Genomic DNA, 25,245 nt, shown 5'->3' with positions numbered 1-25,245 from the left:
TATCAACAGACGAGTGGTTCAGAGTAAGATCCTGTTCAGGAAAATCCGGGCACAGCAGACAAATGATTGGAGGAGCAGATGCATCTACAGAGAAGGCTTAGTATACTGAGTGGTACATACAAAGTACTCAAGAAATGGCAGGTTTTTGCTTTCATTGCTCTGGGATTAGGATTGAGCACGGTAGAAATTCTGGGTTCCCCTTCAATGCGAAGGTAGGATCGTGGATCCGGTCAATGCATTGAAATTTAGAAATCAGCATCACAGACTCAACTAAGAAGACACGAGGAATGGATGGCTTTCTCTATAACACAAATGACAACTTCCTCCTTGGATTTATTTCCCATCATATACCCAAAGTCTAGCTTCTGCCATTTGGAAAAATGCTCAGTCCTTGCTAAGTGTCACCCCTTTCTCACCACAGGACCTTTGCATAGAACCTTTTCCCTGTCTTTTCTCCTGTCTGGTGTCTAGTCATCCTTTGAATCTTGGTTCCTCTGTTACTTCATGGAGTCATTCATTCTATCACTGGGGCTAGTTAGTGCTTCTAACAGATTAGACATTGTGAGGGGGTGCTGGAAAGATAAAGGTTAGCAAATTATATATGGTCCTGTCATCCTGGAGCCTGCATTCTTGTAAAGACAACTATTTTAATAAAATAAGTATAGAATTAAAAGTACAATTATACACCTAAAGCAGGATGCTGAGAACACCAATTTCAAAGACTGAACCACTGGTATAAGACCACATTTGTACACTACATTTTCCCAAATGTACAGAAAACAAGAGGCATGTGCTAAAAAGGACATGTGGGGGAAAGAATAGATAAAACGGAAAGTAGACTTGGTCTCTATGTCCTCTCCAGTCCTAAGATTCCCAGTGCACACCGACCACTTCTTCGGCTGCTAAAGAAAATCTTTTTGAAGAAGCCTCTCAAAAAAGAATGCAAGTTTGCTCATTACCCTAAGTCTGGTGAAAAAAATGGAGCCTTCTATAGCTAACTTGACCATTTCTGAGATCATTCAAAAAATAAGATTATGTTTATCTCTTCCAAGGTTGTCTTCACTTTTAAACAGCTTACTCGTGCAGAGTCAAAGAATGGAAAAGAATTAGCAAAGCGAGCTTGTGAAAGACCGACAGGATTCCTCGGGTAAATGGCAAGGAAAGATTGTTTTCTTCCAAAGAATTGTCAGTTTCTCTTTTCATCTTCGTCAATGCATAGAGGCCCTTAGACTGAGAATGCTAACTGAACATTTTTACAGAATCTTGTACACTGCATACCGGAGCTGAGCTTTTGCTTTTCTTATGACAATATAGATTCCCACACTGGGTTTAGAGACAGGTTTAGAACCATTTATTTCGGATCAGTGCTGTCATTCGCTGTTCAACAATTCAGTCAACTCGATTGTTATTAAGGAGAAGAAATTCAAATCCCACTGTGGGGGCTGATCCATGTGACTCGCCATCAAAGGCAGCAAAGAATATGCCATGTTCTCACCAAGTACACTCTAGGAATCAGGTTTCTTTATCTTGTTTGCACTGCAGACCTGTTGTTCTGGCCCACGACACTCCCTTTAACATACATGTGCAGAGAATTGCGACAGCAAGGAGCCCCAGCAGCCCCTCGGCTGAAGGATGAGAGAAAAGGAGGAATCAATTGCTCAAGATAGAAGTACGGACACTTTTTTTTTTTTTAATCCAAAAAAGCAGTAGACACATTCCAGGGAAGACATGGTAGATAGTATCTTTATTTCCTACTTTTATTTGTTATATAGATGAGTGCTTCTCAGTAAGTGGTGCTGGAACCAGGAGCACCAGCGTCCTCTGCAGATTTGTTGGAAGGTTACATGGCCCCTCAGGGCTGCCTGGTGGCTCAGTTGATTAGGCGTCTGCCATGGCTCAGGTTGTGATCTAGGGGCCTGGGATAGAGCCCTGTGTTGAGCTCCCTGCTCAGCAAGGAGTCTGCTTTTCCCTCTCACTTTGCCCCTCCTCCCACTCCTGCTTGCTCTCTCTATATATAATAAATAAATCTTAAAAAAAAAGTTTCCACCCCAGACCTCCAGAATCAGAAACTCTGGGGGCAGGGCCTGAGATTCTGAGCTTTCACAAGCCTTCCAGAAGATTCTGACGCACCTCACATTGAGAACCACTGATACATATCATCCTTATTGGCACCCACTCTGCTCCACATGATTTAGACGCTGAGCCCCCCCATGATGCTCAGAATATCTTAATATCAGATATTTTATTTAAAACCAAGGTGGGGCCTTGTTATTAATATATATTTATAGAATTTATAATTCTATATTTATATTTATAATGTGTAGCCTTTTGCTGAGGTCCAGCACTCTATAAAGTTTCCCTTCTACCAGTGTGGTCAATGATAGCATCATAACAACCCCCTTTTCCTAGTTGGGATTGACATCACAGCCCGTGGGTTTGCGATGTGGGACCCTATAGAACAGGCATGACTCACACAGTCTTCTGTGAGTCAGAGGTGCAAGGAGAGAAAATAATTCACCATCCCCATTAGCAGGGTCTGAAGTTCTGGGCACTTGGAGAAATTCAGTCCCCCCTGCTCCGCAGGGCTCAGCTCTGCGCTGAACATCCAGGTTTTACAAGCCATTCACAGCTCTGCCCATCTGAGACTGCAAGGGTGAATATGTAGACCTTTTCCCCTGCCTGTTCTGCACTGAGCTCATTCCGGGGGTGCTCAGTTGAGACGCAGTAGGGCAGAGCGGTGACAAGTGTAGGTTTATTTATTCCACCTCATCTGCACGCGGAGTTTCCTGTATGCCAGTCAGGGTCTCTGTGCTTCACAAACACAGTTCCTCTGATCTGCATCACAGCCTCCAGGAGGCTGAGGGCTGTTTCGTCCTCATTTTCTAGATGAAAGAACTGAGGCACGGAGCAGTTGTGTAAATGCCCAAAGTCACACAGCAATACCAAGACAAGAACTGAACCCACGGTGTCTGGCTCCAGGACAGTTGTGGGTCTGAAGACTGAAGAGAGAGAAGGAAGGGGAACCCTCTCCTACCGGCTTGTGACTCTTTGTCAAGCCCTGAAGGCACTTCAGACATCTCATTTTACCCTCTCAACATCATACTCCCACCATGAAGACAGGCTCAGAAATGGAGGCACAGAAAGTAAGTACTAGCAACCAGAAATGGTGGCATTTAGACCCAGACCTCCTTGTCACTAAGCCTGAGTTCTTTGTTCTTGACCACCAGTAGATGGAATAGAAATGAAACACATCAGAGGTTGCAGAGCAACCTAAAACTCCTGGCTCCACACCCGATTCAGTCCTGGAGCGGCCGCCTGACCTGCAAGGTTCCGCGTCCTCTTATTTAAATCAGGGATGACAAAGTCTACTTCATGAGGTCAAGTGTGGAACTCAGGAGACAACATAAGTGATGTGACTCCCCAAGGTTGACCCAGAGCAGGTTCTCAATAAGCAACTTTTCCCCCCATTGCCCGCCAAAGCCGCCTCTTCCAGGAAGCCCTCCTAGGGAATCCCCAGAAGGGGTTAATGTCTCCTGCTTTGCCCCCAAAGTCACACACATCACGGCTCAACCATCTTTTACTCCATGCTGTGATGATTCTTCTCTCCCCTCCCCTCCCACTCACCTCCTCCCTTCCCTTCTTCCTTCACCTCTGTCTCTCTCTCTTCTTTTTGAGAAAATATCTCTTTTTGCATCTCCCACCAGGTGTCAACTCCTTAAGGTGAGGACCACCTCTTACTGCCCTCTCTATCTAGCACATTGAGCCCACTGCTTAGTTCCCAGTGACTGCGTGTTGAATGTAGGCGAGAGCAGTAAACAGAAGTCCGGAGAACAAATAGCAAAGGTCAGAGAGGACTCTCGAGGTCAGAGGGCGATCCACGGCGGGGACTGGGGATGCAAGGAAGCCCTTCTTTGCTTTATCCCTCCGCTGGACGCGGACAAAGTCTACCCCACACCCATTTGGCAGTTACAACTTTTTATCAGAGATGGGGGGAAACTTACGTGCCTGCCAAGAATAAATATTTTCTTGTTTTTCTATTCAAGCATACACATGGAATGGGGAGAAAGGTAAGATGAGGGAGGGATAGAGAGAGAACATTAGGGTCAAACAGGTGTGACCGTAGAACTCTATTTCTCGCAATCACCAGAGCCTTATTCTACTTGGATCACAGCCTTGGTTCCTCCTAGCTCAGTGTCTTGCAGATGCTGCCCTGGTTCCCCCCCCCCCCATGCCCACCTGCCAGTAGAGGCCAGCTTCTCAGAATCTGGTCACCTCTGGGGACAGGGGGATGTGTTCCTGAAGGGACTGGGCAAAAATGATTCCCATGCCAGGCACAAGCCCAGCTCCCCTCCCGATGCCTAAAGCCCTTGGTCTCAGCACAGCAGGGTCTCCTAAGTACTGTGCAGCACTGAGCACAACACACAGCTTGAGGACTGAGGGTGGGAGAGAAGGGACTTCAACTTCTCTGAAGTTCCTCCTAAGAGGTGGTCCCATGAACACAGGGTCCAACTGAGAGGTTGTGCTGGTAGCAGCTCAGCCTTCTGCTCTGATCCAGAGGGAGGCCAGTCTCGTATCCCGTCGTGTGTGTTTGAGGGTCCAACAACATGGTGCCTGTTTGTTTGAGCAAAAAGGAAGGGCAGCCCCGAGACAGGGGTTGGGAGAGATGCAGAAGTAGGGCCTTAGGGAAACAGATTGTATGAGGCCCCCTCTTCCGAGCAAGACCTGAGATAGGCTGGTTCCAAAGGGAACCCTGGACACACAGGAGCAGAAATGCTAAGTCCTGGGCCTCCTGGGTGGCTCAGTTGGTTAAGCATCTGACTCTTGATTTCGGCTCAGGTCTTGATCTCAGGATTGTGAGATCGAGCCTTAAGTCAGGCTCCGTGCTAGGTGCAGAGCCTGTTTAAGATTCTCTTCCTCGGGGCGCCTCGGTAGCTCAGTGGGTTAAAGCCTCTGCCTTTGGCTCAGGTCATGATCCCAGGGTCCTGGGATCGAGCCCCACATCGGGCTCTCTGCTCAGCAGGGAACCTGCTTCCTCCTCTCTCTCTGCCTGCCTCTCTGCCTACTTGTGATCTCTGTCTGTCAAATAAATAATAAATAAAATCTTAAAAAAAAAATAAAGATTCTCTTCCTCTCCCTCTTACCTCCTCCCTTTCTCTAAAGAAAGAAAGGAAGGAAGGAGAGGATGGTAGGCAGAGAAGAAAGAGAAATCCTGAGTCCTAACCCTCCTGCCGTTTCAGCTTGAGTTGCTCTTATTAGCAGGAAGGGCCAGAGCACAGAATCTCCAAGAGCCTTCCGGAAGGAGCTCAGCATACAGGACAGAGAGAATAGGGACTTTAAAAATACAAACTTGGAGTGAGATTAAAAGGAAAAGGCTATACATATTTAATATGTACATATTCATGAATTTAATGCAAACATCCCTTGAAACTCTCAGTAAGCAACGCCACCAACAGAAGAACAAATCCTACACGATCCCACTTAGATCAGGAATCTAAAACACTCCAGGTCACAGAAGCAGAGGGTGGGAGGGGCTGGAGGTGGCAGAGTGGAGATGTATCAAAGGGTGCGTGGTTTTAGTTACGCAAGACGAATGAGTCCTGGCGGGGTCCTGTACCGCATAGAGCCTCTGGTTAACAAGAGTGCACCGACTACTTAAACATTTGTGAAGAGGGCAGAGCTTATGCCCTCCTTCCCTCTGTCCTCTTTGTTTGTGATAACATTTAACATGAGATCTTCTGGCTCATTTCCTGTAGCATAATGTCCTCCTGATTCATCCATGGTGTAGCAAAAGGCAGGAGAGCCTTCCTGTTTACGGCTGAATGATATTCTGCTGTCTGCCTATACTACATTTTGCTTACCCATTCATCTGTTGAAGGACATTTAGGTCGTTTCCATGTCTTCGTTATTGTAAATACTAACTGCAGTGAATGTAGGAGTGCAGATAAGGTCCTGATTTCAGTTTTTCTATTTATTTTTATTTTTTGTAAGATTTTATTTCTTTATTTGAGAGAGACAGACAGAAATAGTGACAGAAAGCATGAGTGGGGAGGAGAAGGAGAAGCAGGCTCCCCGCTGAGCAGGGAGGGCTCAGTCCCAGGACCCTGGGATCATGACCTGAGCCGAAGACAGACGCTCGCTGACTGAGCCACCCAGGCGCCCCTCGATTTCAGTTCTTTTACACAGATACTCAGAAGTGGAATTGCTGGATCAAAGGGCAGTTCTATTTTTAATTTTTTCTGGAGGCTCCATAGTGTTTTCCATAACGGTTGTACCAATTTGCGTTCCTACCCACAGTACATAAGGGTTCCTTTTCGACCACATCCTTGCCACACTTACTTTGTGTGTTGTTTTTGAGAATAGCCATCCTAGCAGGTGGAGGCGGGGGGTATCTCATGTGGTTTTGATTTGCATTTCCCTGCTGAGTGATGATGAGCACCTTTGAGTGAGGCAAACCTGAATCTGAAATCTTGCTGTCCCACTGCCGGGCTGTGTGAGTTTGGACAGATCCTTCACCTCTCTGAGCTGCAGCGGTCTCATCCGTAGAATGGAGAACAAGCTAACTATGCAGAGTGTTGGTGAGCGCAGACTAGAATGCTTAGGACAGGGCCCGGCCGACAGTCCAATTTAGGGCCGTTCTGTTCTTCCCACAGGAAAGATTGCTATGTGCTGTGTTAGGATCTCAGGCTGCGAGTTCCCGGCTCTACAGCTTCTTCTGGGCCCCTTTGGGATTACGACTGTCAGCTGCAGGGCAGGTAGCTGGCTTGGACGGGTCTGATGTCCGGCCACCACTCCTCACTCCCCTACCTCCTGGCAGGCACAGCTGGGAGTTCTGGCAACTGCAATGTGGGCATCTATATTGTAAAGTTTTTGAGTTTTCTGTAAGTTACATGTTTTGGCATCTTAAAGAATCTTTCTGGCTTGGGGGGGCACTGTCCTTCCCTGGGCGAGCCCATCTTAGAAATTAAAAAAAGGCTCAGTTGGGAGCATGCCATCGATATGCAAGCTCATGAACCCAGAGCCAGACATCCTCTCTCTGGTCCATATACCCCGGAGGCAATATTCCTCTGCCTGGATCACCCCAGGGCCAGATTCCAGGGAAATAGAGACCATCCCTATAGCCCAGACCCCACTGAAATTATTCACACTAGCCTAAGCTGCCCATACTGTTCTGCCTTGCTTTTCCACAGAAACTCCAATAGAGTGCATTTACTGTTGCTGTCCTCTGCCTCCTGAACACCCTGGTGTCTTTCCCATGTGGTCCTATGGGCCCCCATGTCTTTAGGACCTGTGGGTATAATAAACCTTGTTTTCCTGAGCCTCTCCTTTATCTCCTCTTGTGGCCACATCTGACTGACCATCTAATAAAAGAATACAAAACAGCATCCCTCTTTTGTCCCAGGGATTGAGTGGTTTTGTGTAGTATACAACTTGCCTAACTGCACATGGTGACCCTACTACACAGCCCTCATGGGGATCATAGACTCAAATCTTGGGTCTCCCATCAGTACTACTTATGAACTAATGGAAACCATGGGTGGCCGTAGGCCAATCCCTAGTTCATAGACTCCCACATTGCCTGAGACTTGGATTCCAGCAACCATGTGACTGGAATCCTAGCCAGGGAGCCAGTCCAGCCCACCAGATGGCAAAGTCTCCTTCACAGGGCTCCAAATCATGGTGGGGCAGAACCACTTCCAGGCTGGCTGCCTTCCACACAGTGCATCTGGATAAATTTCCTGGATGATTACATTTGCGTGGTGGGATGCCGGATTCACATTTCTAGCCAAATGACAATTTGTACCTGCACTTTGGGGCTATGGTTTTGATAAATGCATCTATTTCCACCAAAACCTTGTTAGGTAGAGTGATCATAGAATTTCTCATCTAAATTGGGATATTCTTTGAGAGTAAAGGGGGATACTATTACTACCTTTCCCCATCCAAGAGGTATAAACTGGAAGTGCCCCAGGCAGATTGGGTCACCCTACCTATTAGAGTGGTCCCCCTAATATTAAGTCAAGGAAAATCAAGGTGGCCAGAAGAGGAGAGCAAAGATGTCAGCATCTGTGGGACTTTGATCCTTGGGTCTACCACTCATCACCTGAGGGACAGTGGCCCACTTATTCTGAACGGACAGCTTATCTTTAACACTGGGATAACACCTACCTCACAAGGTTGAATGAGTGTTAATAGACACACACACAAAAAGCTCTGCACAGGGTCGCATACCAAGCAGGGGCTTAGGAAGTATATGCTTGCGTGTCCTACTCCCAGCTTTGCCCATCGACTACATTGCCTGTGCCCCAACTGCAGAGATCTGGGGAGACGGGGTGCCTCAGTGCCGGGCAGAAAGGAAGCATCTTCACTCAGATTTCGGTCTCTACAGCTCAGCGGTCTGCCTGCATGCCTGCATGCCTTTTCCCGAGCATCCCTGTTCGTTGAAGGCACCTCATTAATCAGAGCCCTGGACAGGAACAGGAGCCTGACCTTCTGATCCCGTCAGCAGCTTCGCCGGAAAGCAACTGCCCCCCCCCGCACGAAATACCCGAACTCTCAAAGCACCGCTCCCCACTGCCTGCCCTCGGAGATCACAGGTCGAGACTCTTTCTGCAGCTTCAGACCCCTGGGCCGAGGTTCTGAACCTGGCATTGCAGAGCCCATCCCGGCAGAGGGGGCATCAGATGCCTCTGGACGAGAGCACGTTTAATCTTGGGGCCTGTGGGGGTGCGAAGTGCAGAGGCCAGTGTCTAGACGGCAACTCCACGGGGATGCTCAGCCTCATCCCGGGCGCTTTCAGCTTCTTCAGCCTCAGACCCACTCTCTCTAAAGAGCAGCTCACTTCCCAGAGCTTGGGAAGTTCCACATCAACAGCAAACTTTCAAAGTTCGCTGACTTTCTCTGCCAATGTAGCAAGTATGAAATTGTTCCGCACTCGATCTTGTGTATCAAGGCCTCTCTCTCGCTTACGGTGACACCACACGGTCCGACCCTAGCGCTTCGGTGGCCTCCGTTGGGACCCCACGGTCTTTGCATAACACCAGGCACACAGAAGGTGTCCATAAAAATGTGGGAACAGACGAATGCGAGAGGATCTCATCCCATTTTTGCTCCTTTGGCACATCTCAGTAAGGCAGCATCCTGGTCCTTTCATGGTTTGCTTTTCACAGTCCCATCAAGTTCACGTTTATCTGCTGAAGCGTGCAGCACATAAATCAGGGCGTTGTGCCCTGTGCATACTGAATGTGTGCCGCGCACTACGCAGCAGCGTTCTGGGAATACTAGCAGCAGGCGGAAGGTTCTGGACATGGATTGCCTTTGGAATAGCCCTGACTATACTTAGCAGCCATCTGGAATTGGGCGAGTCACGAGAGCTTTCGGAACGTTAGCTTCCACACATGTGCGTGCCAACGGTGCCCGCCCCTCGGTGGGCCTGAGGAGTGACAGATGTGATCCCGCGAAGGGGTGGGCAGCCTGCCTGCTGGACCCCTCTTCCATTTCTCCAACAAAGTCTCTGACCAGGCAGTCACACATGGTGGGACAAGGCGGGGCGGGGGGGCATGAAGAGCATGGAAAGCCTAGATTTGGAGTTTTCATTTTCGATGGATGTTATTGGTCGGTGCCCTCCACCCACCCATGTGGGGCAGAAAGCCTGACTCTGCTCCCAGTATGTACTCCCAGGATGCAACCTGATGAGACAGGAGTGGAGAGTGAATGGCCTCCCCGGTGAGCCAGTCTGTTCTCAGGCAACTGTGTGGTTCTCCTCATTTTCACTGAGCTGTGGGAAGCCTCCCTGTAGATTTTGCTCCCAGGAGGCATGGCCCACTGACCAACACACTTGGGGGGTCTCACAGCCTGCATTACTGCTCTGTTGATATTCCTAACATCATTCCCACATCCTGAATCCTTCCCGTGTCCAGTCCCTCCAATTCTTGTCATTGGCAAATAGAACTCTGTCCAGTGGACAGGGACCTGTAGGATGGAAATCCTCTGAAACGTGTCATGGTGGGACCATCTCCCTCCACCTAAGCATTGGCAGTTCTAGAAAGTTCTATGTTCACAGCCTACTATCATATAACCAAACTCAAGTAGATCAAAAAGATGAGGAGAGCCCCCCCCCAAAAGAAATTCCACTGCTACTCAGTGTTGATATAACAACATCTCACAGTCTCTGCAAAGGCAGCGCTGTCATCCTGTGGTCTCCTGGGTTTTGCCACCCGATTTTAGAACTGTTCAGTGGCTGGTCAGGCTCTCTTTACATGTCTGCATAAGACAAATTCCTTGCATGGCCCCGTAAATGGGTATTTTTCTTTAGGCAGCCGCATCATTTAACCTTCTCGTTTTACACACAGCGAGTTGGATCACGTGATCTGCCGCACTTTAGGGCTCTTCCCAGTCCACACTCTGGCGGGCAGGCAGGCTGTTTATCTTCCATTGGAGCAAAAGCGTGCACACGGGCCCATTATTGCCAAGCTTCTAGTGCCTCACTGGGACTGTATGAGAGCAACCCAGTTGGAGGACCACAGGTTTGTACGTCGGAAGCATGGGGGACAGAGGGAGAGGGGGACGATTTGGCTTTTGACCCCTCCCCCACCCACAAACCCACTGCTTTTGGCCACTAAATATTTATAGGTTGCAATCAGCAAAGAAGCTGAAGGTAAACCCCTCCCAGGGTCTGAGCTACCTGTCTGCTTCCTCACTCCCAAAGAGCTCCTGGCAAGCCGGAAGCTATTACTTCCCCAAGCAGAGCACAAATCCTGAACATCTTAGCAAGCTCTTCTGATACGCAAGAGGATGAAATGCCACATTTTGCAGTGGAAGGATCTATTCTGATTTCTACTAAGCTCTTTAAAAAGTATTATTATGAAAGCAACACATGTTCATGCCCATGGTAAAGAATAAAACTGGGAAAATACAGGAAACTATAAAAATGCCAACCACAATGCCATATCCCAGAGATAAATCCTCTATATATTCTGGCTTACTTTGTGCCCGGAGTTTTACAACATAGAGACATCAATATTTGATTGTCCGCAGAACTGGAATCACACTGGATATACCACTGTGTGTCCTGATTATTGTTTTCTTCCTAAGCTTATATTGTAAGCATTTTTGTGGGTCATGAAAAATTCTTTAACATCATCATTTTGAATGGCTGGGGAATCTGACATTATGTAGATCTATTATAATTCCTTTTAACCAACCCCTGTCTTACAGGAAATAATAATGCCACACTTTTATAAGCCGTATTTCAGGGAACATCTTTGTACATAGATCTTTGACTGTAAGTTTCAGAAGGCAAAGACTAAATCTGTTTTATCTGCTGCTGTATATTTCGTGTCTAACGCATTGTTGGACAAAGTGTAGATGCTCAGTGTTTCAATACAGGCTGGGTCCTTACTCGATGAACTCTGACTCTTTCTTTAGACGATATTGCTCGTGGGTAGGGTCGCGTAATGTATTTTAAATGGCAACCCTACCAGTATGAAATTTTGAGGTCAGAAGGCTTAGTTAGCACAGTTCTAAAGAGAAGGCTGGATGGCAAAGCAGGAATTCCAGACTCTATGATCCACAGTGATAAAATAGAGCTTGCCAAGGGCCGTTTCTGCTTTGAGAATACATTCTGGTTTTGGTAAATCAAACATGGTCTCTGGTTTAACGACCTACAAGCTATATTAACTAATGGAACTGTGCCTCCATGTGGCTCACAATTTGATGAAAACATACTCATTTATTAATTGTACATACTTAATAAATGTATCCTCCTCTGCATAATTAAAAATCTCATTATCATTACACAGATGCTGTCTGCCTGGAACAGGTGAAGTTCATCAGTTTAATTTGATCAAACAATTGCCAAGCACCCACTCCATCCTGGATCCTTTGTTGTGTGCTAGAAACACAGAGATAGGCGCCTAAGACCTACTCTGACATCAGGAAGATCCGTCTAGACAGGAGGACCTGTGGACAGGTATGGCATGCTAGTGCTTCGCATCTAGACATAGTTAATACGTATCTGTTGGATGGATGGATGGATGGATGGATGGAGTCTGGTGAAAACAAGATCAGTAAAACAATGTTGAAGGTACAGAGATGAAAGCATAGGGAAGGCTTCTAAGAGGTGGTGACATTAAAATGATGAATGAGAATTTGCCAGGCAGAGGAACTAAGTGAACTAGCAAAGCCTGCTGGGTTGAAAAGTGTGTGGTTGCAAGGGGAAGATGGACAGACAGGCATGACAGTAGATATGGAGGTTGGTTGGAGGTGGCTGAGGGGATGATGGGGAGGGTTGCTTGAGTTAACCTTTGACTGATCATAAATGACTTGTTCAGACGGTTTGGGTTTTCCCCAGAGCAGACCCTAAGATGAAGATCTGTGTGCATGTAATTTACTTGGGAATCCCAAAGATGGGAATGAAGAAGTCAGATGGGGAAGTGGGGTAGAGAAGCCCGGGAGAAGGGGAAGCCAGTCAGATGGTTTACACGGGTGAACAGTTGGACTCATCCCTCGTGGGGACTTCTGAGGGGCTGTGTGGATGGTGCTAATGCTTATCCTCCCACCAAGGGGGAGGAAGCTCCGGGAATTTATCCCCCAACCCCCTGACTCATGTGCTGAGGGATGCTCCAGGGGCAGTCACTCCCGTAGGCAACCAGCCTGCCCACACAAGGGCCAAACTCAAACCAGAAAATGACCTCCGTGCACGCTGGCATGAACCCGGACTGTGCATCGACCTCCGGGAGGCAGCATGGGTGGGCGTCTGGGTGCCTGCCACAAAGCCTAGTGGGTAGTGACCCTGATGAGACAAGGAGAACTGTCCCCTTACAATGACTTAGTACCCTTGGCAATTCCTGCCTAGGGGGTTTGCTGCTTTCTGAAGCCCACAAAGAGCTTTCTTTCTTGCTTTTCACATAATGGCCTCCTTGTCTCTGCTTAAATGTCACTCAGTGAGGTTGTCTTTGAAGATTCAATCTGCATCTCTCTTCCTACTTATTCTCAATGATAGTATCTTGATCCTTTCTTTATTATATATATACATAAATATATATTATATATTGATATATAATATATACATACACACATATAAAATATCCATATATACTTGTACATATATGCATATGTAGAAAACATGTATATATGTATATGTATTTGTTATCTGGCTATGTGACTATCTTCCTTATGTGCCACTGCCTTCTAGACAGCTAGCATGCTGCCTAGCACATAGTAGATGCTCAGTAAAGGTCTGCTGAGTGATTAAATAGAATCTACCACCTGCCTCATGTACTTCCTGGCAGAGGAAGCCTCGTCTCCACCATCGTCCCTAGCCCCGGGCTTTGGGTGCTGTCATCTCTCCATGCTGTGGGTTTGTGTGGCTGCAGAAGAGCCCTGAGAAGCAGGAAGTAAGAACTGGCCTCTGCATGGTGCCGGAAGGGGAGTCCAGGTCTTGGCATTGAACTCGTAGCTGCTTCTCATCCTGGGGCTGGGCTCTAGAGAACAGGGCTCCTTTCAGTGCGTTTTCTTGAGGCTTAAAATATTTGCCGTCCTTAATGCATTCCTCACTGGATGTAGCTCCTAATCGCCTAAATCCAGGATTTCAGCCTCCCTAGTGTAATTAACTCCCTGGAAGGGTTAGAACTTTCTGTGGGAGAACACAGAGGGCCCCTGGGAAGTAAGGATTGCCAGTTAAAAATCCATATTTGCTAAATCTGGCAACCCTACTAGGCTTGACCTTCTGTCGGGGCTCTGGGGAAGCAGGGAGTAATGTGGCCATCCCTCCCCCTCAGTGGCTCGATGCATACCCACCACCTTCCCTGCCCCTACTGCCACCTGGCTGGTCAGGCCAACATGACCCTGTATGCCATCGGAAAAGACAGCAGGCAGCAAGGTCGCTTCGATGCTCCCAAAATAGGCAAGCAGGCAGGAGCATGGAGCAGATGGGTAAACCTGGACCTGCTGTCACCATCCTCACTTCCTGGCCTTACCGTCATGGTTTAAAACAGACTCTTGGAGAAGGACCCATCGGAGTGTGAATCCACCTCCAGCTCGGCCAGCCGCGTGGCTGCGGATAACTGACTTCACTTGAGCAAGCCTTGGTTTCCCAAATCTCGGAATGTGTTATGACCATAGAATATACCTCATCGGGTCGTTGTGAGCATCAGTAAAAGAATGGGTGCAGGGCACTTGACGGCTTGCTTGTGAAAAAGAAAAAAAAAAACCAACATTGCCATGCCTAATTTTACGTGTCTCTGTAACATATATATTGTACATAAAATTCATAAAACTTGAAAAATTGGAATTTGGCAATGAAAACGTCATTTCCAACAGAACAATTAAAAATAGCTAAGTGGGTATTAAGTGCCAGGTCCTGCTCTGACTCCCTGGTCTGTGTCTGCTTTTACTAGGAAGTGCTGAGGCGCATACAAGGGCATTATTACGTTACCGTTATCTCTGCGGGCGGGGGGGGGGGGGGTGGCATGGACGCATCCCGGGCGCCGTTTACCGCACGCGCTCATCCGGAGGGTGGCTTGGCACTGGGGAGTGTCTCCTCTCGCTGACTGAGGGACCACAGCGGGAGCGTGGTGCCATCGTGCCAGCCTGGCACACGAGGGGACGGAGGCTCAGGCAGGTTAAACAATGGGGTTAAACCATCCCGTCAGTTGCTGAGACGGAGCTGCAAACAGGTGGGTCTGGAACGGAAGACTCTCCACTTCTGTGCCAAGATAAACAGAAGCCAGCCCGCATCGGTGCGGGGGACGGACGCCGACACTAACGCTCTCCCTGCATCTGTGTTTCCCGGGCCTTACACGTGCCGGAGCTCCGCCACACGGTGACAGTGATGTCTCTTTCCTCCTGAACTTCTGTTCTGTGTAAGCTCTCCATACACTGGTTCTCAGCCAGGAGCTTGCACTGGCGTCCCTCTGAGGGGTGCCTGTTGAAATGCAGATTGTGGGCCCCATCCCAATGTCTGACTGGGTGGTAGGTCCGGGGTGGGGCCCACCAAGAACTGGCATTCCTAACAGGCTCCCAGGTGATGCTGGTGGTCCAGGGACCACATTTTGGGAACCAATGAATCAGCTCACCGAATGCTCACTTCAACATTTCATGATGAGGAGGAGGAAGCTGAGGTCCCAAGAGTTTAAATAACTTGCCCCCAAAAAGAGAAATACAGGTTTAGTCTTTTATTTGAGTTTCCCTTCTTTAAGCCGATCCCAGAATAACGTCACCTCTTTGTCCTTGATGCTGCTGGCGAAGCCCACCACAGAGGCCTAAAGCCCAGGGCCCTGCTGACCCAGCTCAGGGCCATGTCGTGGAGTTAGTCCAATGTTCTGGCTGGCACAGGGATGGGAAAGCATTATCCGGGCTTGACACTGTGAAGATTCCAGCCCAAAGCACAGGGTCCTGGATACTGCCCCTCTTGAAGTGCTCTCATGAGGGAAGTTGGAGAGAACAGTCTGGAACACAGCCATCTCTACGTCACCCAGCTGACACCCTGACCCCTTCAATCTCTTCCCCCTCTGGCAACACGGGAGCTTATGAAAATGTCAACCACGAGTTCAGTCTCTGCTCAAAACTGTCTATGATTCCACGTGGGTTTTAGGGTAAGGACAGGCATAGAATTATCAACATGGTTGCTATGTGGTCACTTCTCTGCCCGTCACTCACTGCCACTTCTTTCTCCTTCTCTCCTGTCCTGGTCAGCTCCTTGCACATGTAAAGATTCCATATCATTGCCCGTCCTTGTCACCTTTCCCTCCTCCACTATGCCTACCTCCTGGTCTCCTCCTCATTGTTAGGGACCAGCTCTAAGTTTCGTTCCTAAGCACAGTCTTCTCTGGGTCAAGCAGGTGCCTGAGTCCCGTGTTCTACAGTTACAGACCTGTCCTGCCGGCAGGGAAATGTGTACCATATCCACAAGGCTGCAGGCTTCGGGGGGGAGGGGACAGAAAGAGGGAAGAAAGGAGAAAAAAGAGAAAGAAAGGGAGGGAAGAAGAGAGAAAGGCACCTAGAAAGAGAGAAATAAAGAAGCAAGCGAGAGACAGATACAGAGAAACAGAAAGACAGACACAGAGAAAGAGCCCAGGCAGAGAGAGAGAGGAGAGAGATGGGGTAGGGGGGCTATGACTAAGTGTGGGAAGGATGGGGCAGGGTGAGAGAAGAACTCCAGCTCATGTAAGAAAGACGGGGTTTCCATTTCACCTCAGCATCCTGTCGCACAGTTGAGAAGCCCAGGTGTGTGTGTTGAGTGGCGTGAGGGGTGGACAGTGTTGAGTGTCATGGAGTGAGCCGCAGGGTCGAGCCGGGGCGCTGGGTACCAGACATGTGGCCGACATCCTGGTGGTGTCTGTGAGAACAGACGAGGCTGCTTCTGGCCATGCAGCTCCCTCTTTCCCCACTGAATTGATTTTTCATCTTAATAAGGGCAATAATAGTCTGAAAAGCAACTGTGGCCTTTTGGGTGTGTCGCCAGGGAAGTGGATGGGTCCCCAGAGCGCCATCAACTCAGCCAAGACCAGTTGATGTGTTTGGAGTTCTTGGCATGTGTCCAATGGCTGGAACTATGGAGCTAGATTTTCCTTAAAGTCTAATCATGTCTTAATGTTTGAGGAAAGTGATGTTTGAAAGGGGGCTTGTGTGACAATCCCAGTGATTCCCGGGGTCACCCAGCAGCCGGCTGTCAGGGAAGACCCACAAAGGGAGCTGAGATGGGCCTTAGCTGCCTGTCGCTCTAGGTTTCAAGCACACGAGTTGACTGTACTGGTTGCTGCCCGCTGGCTAATCAGATAATGATAATACTAACATGATGGTAATAATAATCCTAATCATAACTGCTGACAGGTGAGTTTTCTGGGTACCAGATAGCATACAAAGCCCATTACATAACGCTCTTCTAAAACACCATATAAAAATGACGAGATAGGTATTATACCCATTTTTTTTTACAGATGAAGAGACAAGGTCCAAGGAAGTTAAAGTACTTGTTCAAGGTCTCTCATCTGGGAACCAGAGAAACTAGGATGAAAACCAGCTCTGACTCTGGGATCTGGGCCTTTATGTTCCATAACTTCAATGCTGCCCTTTTGGCCCCCTTCTTTTCCCTTTCCCTTTTTCTTCCTTCATTCCCTCTACCAACGTCTTTCAGCTGACAACCTGTGTCGGGTCCTGGCTCAGTGCTCAGGATATGGGGATGAAGAGATCACACCATCCCTGCCTTCACCGACACAGCAGCCGGCGCTTACTTTCAGCCGGACAGTTGACATCAAGGGCAACTCCCATGAGTGCTCAGGCTGCATGACTGCTTGACTAGTTGGGCCTGTCAGCACAAGATCCTCCCCTCCTTCTGAGTACCCCTCAGTTCCTGGGCCAACCCCAGGTCGTCCTCAGCTCCTGGGGGAAACCCCCCGCCAACAAAACCCATGGAGTAGAATCCATTTCAGCTCACTCTAAGCAGAAGCAGGTCTTCTCCCAGGATTGCCAAACTGTCAGCACCGCCTCGTCCTTGAAAACGTGGGGTCTGTATTCAGAGGGGCCTGAGTTCACACGCGAGCTCTTTCTTCTTTGTGGCTGTGAGACCCGGAACAAGTCACTTAACCTCTCTGTGTCTCCGTTTCTTTGTCACAGTGGGGATGTGATAGTATCTGCCTCGCAGGCAGTGGATGGAAATGACTGGGCTCCATCTACTCAGCCCTCATCCCCTTGTGAACGGATACATTTATTCAACTGTGATTGAATGAATGAATCCCATCTCCGAGGCCAAATTTAACCTTTATAATATTTATGATAAAGATAGTTTCTTTGACCCAGTCATGATTTACTCTAAAGGAGTTAAAAGCAACTAGAATAAAGATCAAATGAGGCTTTTGCAGACACAGACATAGCTTGGAAGAAGTGTTCCTAGATATATTTTTCCTTAACAAGAAGGCATATTGCTGACGTAAGGGCTCCAAGCACCAGCGGCTGCCCTAGAGGCTTCCAGAAGCCGCGAGGTGGGGCGTTGTTCCGTGACATGTCACTGAAGCACCTTTGACATTTAGGAAGGTGAGGGCCTTTTCCTTGGGGTCATCAGAGAACAAGGAGTTAACCATCCCGGAGTTAGGCTCAGCCCTTGCTGCTTAAGCTGCCATACCATTTATCCTCGTAACTTCGATTATTCATGAAGGATATGACAGAACCACTTTGTTCCCTTTAAATTTTCAGAGGCTTCGTTTCCTAGTGTTGTAGCCCCTGGGGAGCAGGAGGTCCTGCTCTAGTGAAGCCCTCTGTGTCTAGGGTACAAGGTGGGGCCAGCAGAAGAAACGAGGGGAGGTGCACACATTTCCGAGGCCACTGCTGTGGGATCGGGAGTTCCCGGCGCTGGATATTCGCACTCAGATTTGAGTGCACTCAGATTTGATCCTTCCTGCTAGTGAACACCGCAGCCTTGGAAGCAACACTGAGCCCCTTAACCTAGGAAATTATAATCACCGGATTTCACTGGGTGTCTGTCCTGTGCCGAGCACTGCCCCAAGTTCACAAGTACTACCTGAGGCTGGCACTAGTATCAGCCCATTTTACAGATGGGGAAACTGAGTCTTAGGCTAGTTGTGAAGGTGGGCTTGGGGTCTGACTCTAGAGTTCATGCTTCATCTCTTCACTGCCGTGTGCTGTCCACTGGGCTCCAACAGGGGAGAGCTGTTACAAGGAACACGATGAGTCACGCTCTCAACGATTCTACTACACAACTAGTGTTTGTTCAGCACAAGTTGGTGTCCGTCTTTGTGTCCTTCAGGCCCTACGGTCTCATGCACATCACGCTAGTTGGGATGCTCAGGGATGGATACGGACTAAGGATAGCTGGACCATGGAGTGATGGAGAGGGTGATAGGTAGGACAGCCATGGGGCCATGAAAAGGGCACCTCATTCAATGAGTAATGCACACAGAATGCAGATTTTAAAAAAAACTCTGTAAAGAATATTCAGAATGTCCGAGGCGCCTGGGTGGCTCAGTGGGTTAAGCCGCTGCCTTCAGCTCAGGTCATGATCTCAGGGTCCTGGGATCGAGCCCCACATCGGGCTCTCTGCTTGACAGGGAGCCTGCTTCCCTCTCTCTCTCTGTCTCTGCCTGCCTCTCTGTCTACTTGTGATCTCTCTCTGTCAAATAAATAAATAAAATCTTAAAAAAAAAAAAAGAATATTCAGAATGTTGGACGGCATGAGCAAGATCACGGAGGACTGCTTAAGAGAATTGAAATGTACAGGATCACCAGGAATGCTGTTTACTTCCCCCTGGGATTAACTCAATGATGGGGCTCTCCTTTGCTCGGCAGATAACTCTTCTAGAACATAGGAACATGGCCTGTGACAGCTTTTTGATTCACAGATGTTTACTGCACTTATTAAGTGGCAAGAAACAGGTACCAAAAAGAGTAAGACCCAGGTGCTGTGATAGAGGGGGGCTTACCGGTTGGGGGAGGGGATAAGATGGGCAAACCAACACGTAATAATCATAATGATAACAGCTAACACATTGCGTCGGGTCCCATGATAAGTGCTTCCTAAGCATCACCTCATTTAACCTACATAGAAACCCTCTGCGGAGTAAATGTAATGTTAGTATTTCCATTATGTGAAGGAGGGGACTGAGCAGCCTGCCTGAGGAGATGGGCTTTGGACGTAGACTGTCTGCCTCCAGGGGCCATGGTTTCGCCATTACCCCAGGGACAGCAGAGGGAGGAGGTGGGCGCGGCCCAGGGATGCAGGAGAGCCAGATGCTCTGTGTGGGGGGCAACGGGAACGCCACGTTAGCTGCTATAACAGGTGATCCCTGGAATCTCCGGAATTAAGACAACAGGAGTTTCTTTTCTCCCCCTGCTCGCATAAAGTCTAAATGGCCGTGGGGCAGGGACAGGACACGGCATGAAAAGGCAGTCACTGCAGTCACTGAGGGTCCTAGCAGTGGGAGGCATAAGCTCCCGGGTCAGCTTTGGCATCTGCTGGGAAACGGGAGGGCAGAGAGCACGGAGGGTCTCACAGGAAGGGCCGGCCTGCAAGTGGTGGGCATCACGTGACCTCTGCCATGTCCCATTGGCTTGAGCTCAGGTGTGTGCCCCAGCTGGACACAGGGCCAGGGGTGGGGGAAGGCGGCTTGAAAACGCTGAATGTGGCTGGACAGCCAGCTCGGCCACACACCTGTGGGAGCTGTGAGTCCTTCGGTGTTGCTGAAAGAAGAGGGTTGGGGGCAGGTGGCCAGAGAGAAAGACAAGTTCCAGGAGACTGAACTTGAACCTACCAACAGTGGGAGTCTCTGGGGGGTATAAGCAGGGGGCGACAGGAGCAGATCGGTGTGCTGGCTGCAAGTACGGAGCTGCCCTGAGAGGGGAGACTGCTTGGAAAGGCAATCAAATGGGGGCTGCAGGGAAGTGGCAGAGAGAGAGGCGGGGGCCATGAGAAAACCAGGAGGAGGGGCAGGGAGAGGCGGGTGGGTATAAGAAATGCCCTGTTGTCTGGAATTCTTTATACCTACCCCTGCCTCTATTTCTCATGAATGCCCTACCCTCCATCTCCACCTCCGCCTCCACTCTTGTCCAGGGTGCCTGCGTGTCATCCTGAGATCACAGTGCAAAGGCCACTTCCTTGTGAAAGCCTCTCCCGCCCCCCGCTGCCTCCCCTCTCCCCCGCCTCTACCCCAGGTCATTTCCCTCTTAGAAGCACTGTATGGGCTCGGATCTCCCTTTCGCGGCACTTGGCAAAGTTATTCTTGTGATTCTGTAGTTCTTTGCCCACTTTTGATTTATAGGGCTTCTTGCTGGAAGGAGAAAGTCTGTTTTTTTTCTCTGTTGAATGCCTGGTGCCTAATCTGGAACTGGGCAGGCCCTTGTACCTCTGTGCAGAATGAGCAAATGAACGAAGGACTGAATCATAAGATATGGAAAATTGTCCCATGCAGAAGGGCTCCCCACGGCTCCTGCATTGCTGGCTAGGTTGAGGCTGGGGCCTTCCGTGATCAATGATGATTTTGTTTTCAACAAAATATTCTCACATAGTGATTCTGCAGATGGTTGTGTCCTTTCTGATAAAACGGAATGACTATCCGACAGGTCCAAATCCTCCAGCACATGGAGGACCCCGACTCCCCCCAGGCTCTACCAGTGTAATGTTAACATGACGTATGGTGAGTCGGCCATTCAGAGAGGACCATTTGCGGTGGGGGAGCCTCGGGTGCCCCCTCCGAAGACCCGGGCTCTCCCATCTGTGGTTGCTCCCTCCCAGTGATTTCAGTGGCAGAGGGAAGTGCCCCATCCCTAATGAGTACAACTGAATAATTGAGTAGTAGCCATTTAAGTCTGTCTGGAAGCTGAGCTCTGCTTTCCTTTCCAAGATCTGTGGCCCGCCACAGGCTGCGCCTCTCTGTTCAGATGACATGATGAAAAGGTAAAAGAATGCCCCAAACTGGAAAGCATCAAATGTCAGACTCAGACACAACGGACCGTGAGTGACAGCAATGCCACCCTGCAGAAACCAAGCACATCCCAACCAAGACAGTCCGGGCCCTACCAGCTTGTTAAATGGGATGGGCAGCAAATTCCTGGTCGCAAGGCCCTTATCAACCCCAAGATGACTGATTAGACCTAATTAGGATAGTGGCACCTAGGTGGCGCAGTGGCTTAAGTCTTCAACTCTTGATTTTGGCTCAGGTCATGAGCTCAGGGACATGACCGGGTTGTTGAATGGAGAGAACAGGTTTTGGAATTAGCCAGAGTTGGGTGTGAATCCCAGTTCTGCTTCCTGCTACTTGTATCTTTTTCAGGCACCTGTGGGCCCTCTGCAGTGAGAAGGGAGGCGGCCCAGGGAATGTGGCTGCACTCATTTCCCCTTGAGGCTGCAGTGAGAGCTTCCCACGTATCACCACGAACAGTGGCTCCAAAAACAAAACAAAAGAAAACAGTTGTATTTTGTCCTGGAGATCACAGGTCCAAAATGGTTTTCACTAAGCTAAACTCAGAGTGTTAGTGGGGCCGTGTCCCTTAAGGAAGCTGCAGGAGGAGAGCCCATTTTCCTGTCTTTCCCAGCACCTGCACGCCGCCCGCATGCCTTGGCTTGTGGTCTCTTCCTCCATCAGCAAAGCCAGCAGTGCAACATCTTTAAATCTCTTTCCGACTCTTCTACCTTCCTTTTCCATCTTTAAAGACCCTTGCGATGACCTTGGGCACCCCTGGATCTTCCAGGCTCATCTGTCCATCTGGAGGTCTTTACCTTAATCACATCTGCAAAATTGTTTTGCCATGCAAGAGAAAATACTTACTGGAGCCAGGGATGAGGACGTGGGTGTCAGTGGGAGGTCATAATCCTGCTAGCACGGCAATCACGGGCAGAGGCTGCACTTACCAGATTTGTTCAACAGTGATGGGAAGCGCCTCCATTCTTCCTAGGTTATCCCAGGTAGTGCCTAAAAAAGCACTCCCTAGGGAGCCCCGCCCCCCCACCATGACAGCTGCATATGCTTGTTCCTTGGGAGGAATCTAGCTCTGGGGGTGACTCACTGCTCTTTCCACTGTGGGGCAATGGAATGGTCTGGGCTCTCCCTGGGACTCCTTGGTTTTTGTAAGAGAGCATCAGCTCCACCCAGCTTGGTTCAGTATTCACATACATGGACGTGCAGTTGGCCGAAAGTCCTCTAATGGCCACCTTGAACTCAGTGCTGCACACCACCAGTCAGACCTCGGTTGGGAGAAACATCATTCGAGGAGACCCACTCACTTGAGAGCTGGGCCGTCCAATGACATCTTTAAACTCTCCATAGGTTAAAACAGACCGCATCCCTTTGGCCCTGGGTATCTGCTCTCACTAAATGTTGCTTTACTTTGTGCTATTAGCTGACATTCAGGGCACACCATAAGAACAAGCATCACGGAAATAGTTGCATTTATTTTAACAGCCTTGGGGAGGGTGGTTTACTGCATGTCCACATATATTTCCTATGAGAAACCACAGAGAGCTACTTCCAGTCTCCTAACACAGGACTAGCTATGGTTCCCCCACTAATTGGTTTGTTTCCCTCAAATGAACACTAGCTCGTGTGGCTGGTTAGGAAGGAAGGATCTGCAGCAAAGCTTTAGGACGTCAGAGTCTGCATTATGGGCACCTACTTGTCTTCCAATCTCATTGGTCCTTTCCCGTTTGCCTAATCTGTCTGACATTTTGGATCTTACTGTTTTAGTGTCCAGAAGCCCAGAATAAGGTATGCTGAAAACTTTTGTTATCCCCCAAGAGTGAGACACATGCCCCTCTTGGTTCCAGGAACAAACTCAAAATGAAAAAAAGATGAACATACAAAAGGAAACCTCATCAGTGCCAATGTTTTAAACACTGGTCCCCAGCAAAACTGGGTACAGCACCACTGTAGAGACTGGAGTTTGTGTTGACAACACGAAAACAAGTCTCCGGCACTTGGTATGCTGAGCACATGGAGACCATAAATGCCAGCATTCTAAGTGGCTTGCCTGCTGCTAGTAGATTCACTGGCACTGAAATCCATTTCTTTTCTAAGCATGTTTAGCTTTTATTATATCTTTACTCATGGTCAGAAGACATCAGCACATTTGCTAATGCGATGGAATATATTCCTCATAAGGCATTCCTAAAGTTTCATGTCTTTGCCTTCACATTTTCGTGTGTGAGTTTGCCTTCTTGGAAAGGAAAACAGAAACATCCTTTATACCAGGTAGGGTTTCGATAGCCGTAGAAAGCCAAGATAAGAAAAAAAATGAATCTTGGCAGAACCTCCAATGAAAACATCTTTGAGATAGACCCAAGCATACGAGTTCATTTCTGAGCTCATCAAACCATGGAACCACCAATACCGAGAGCAAACCCTACTAAAGGCTGTATTAGGAACTTATCTTTTTAATCTCTAACCCACAGAATCCAGAACATAGTGTGTATTCAGTAAATACATGTTGGATGAACAAATCATATCTCTCACGTTCAGAAAGACTAAAGTTCTACGTGGACCCCAGTAGACTGTGATGGGAACACAGTCCTTGCTGTGCGGCAGGTGTGCAGTAGGGACGGACTGACTGGCACTGAGATGTATCCAAACCACAGAAGAAATTTCCACCACCCCTGATCTGCAAGGCAGCACTTTTGTATTTCCGTTATTTCTCCTCTCCCCTTATCAAAGACACGCCTGATGGGTGATACTAGCATGTTCTACCACTCTCCCAGGCATTTTAGGTTTATGTGTCATTCCCAGTGTGCTAATACAACCTCCACTCACCTCTCCCACTCAAGAAAAGATATCAGAACACAAAGGAATAGGGACGTCATGATGATGGGAACAACCTAGAATCCATGGTGATTTATCGAAGAAGTAGGTCATCCACCATTTTGGTGCTCCAGATAATAGTAGTAGTGCATGACTCATGAGGCATCGCATAATGATCAGCGTAACAGTCCATTGTGAGACCAATACTGAAACCATCTCCGAGACCCACTGAGTCCTAACATGCCATCTTGGAGACCTCTCAGACTCCAGACGCTCATCCTACCCCCAACACAGTCATCTGTATGAGCTCTGCCACGTACGTGAGCTTCATCCAGAACCACAGAGATCACAGCCACTAACGGACATAGCTCACATAGGAATCTCATTGCCAGCTGGCTCTCAGTCCACTTCACCCTTATGATTTTGAGGCACAACCAACTGACTTACCACGCCGCCGCCAGCCGAGTGCACAAGCACGGACATTCCTTCTCGAAGGTTGGCAACTTCAAACAGCATCATGTAGGCTGTGACGAAGTTCATGGGGAATGCAGCAGCCTCCGAGAAGCTCATGTCGTCTGGGATCTTGTAGACAAATTCCACCGGCGTGCAGACCACCTCTGCCCAGGCATTGTAATTGACAAATGCCATGACACGGTCTCCGATCTGGGAATGGGGAGGCACAAGGTTAATGGAAGCTTCTTACTCTTTTTTGAAAGATTCTCAAATCCTCCTTTTTTTTTTTTTTTAAGATTTTATTTATTTGATGCAGAGAGGGAGAGAGAGAGAGAGAGAGAGAGAGAGAGAGAGAGAGCACAAGCTGGGGGAGTGGAAGAGGGAGAAACAGGCTACCCACTGAGCAGGGAGCCTGATGTGGGGCTCGATCCCAGGACCCTGGGCTCATGATCTCACCCAAAGGCAGACGCTTAACCAACTAAGCCACCCAGGCACCCCAAGACTTCTCAAATCCCTTTAAGAACCTAATGGAAACTATAGATTCCTTCCCAGAAAA

General features: G+C 48.7%; 1 protein-coding gene across 1 annotated transcript in view; it reads right to left on the bottom strand.

The window, feature by feature from the left end:
• Positions 1-25,245, bottom strand: part of LOC111153033 (vesicle amine transport 1 like) — a 133,576-nt gene that overhangs the window by 81,432 nt on the left and 26,899 nt on the right. The window contains exon 3 of the mRNA XM_022511838.1: positions 24,684-24,899. Coding sequence (XP_022367546.1) covers positions 24,684-24,899 — 216 coding nt within the window. The remainder of the gene's footprint in view (positions 1-24,683; positions 24,900-25,245) is intronic.

This window comes from Enhydra lutris, unplaced genomic scaffold (assembly GCF_002288905.1).
Source record: "Enhydra lutris kenyoni isolate GAN:26980312 unplaced genomic scaffold, ASM228890v2 scaffoldscaffold30, whole genome shotgun sequence".
Classification (NCBI taxonomy): Eukaryota; Metazoa; Chordata; class Mammalia; order Carnivora; family Mustelidae; genus Enhydra; species Enhydra lutris.
This window is presented reverse-complemented; position numbering and strand designations above follow the sequence as displayed.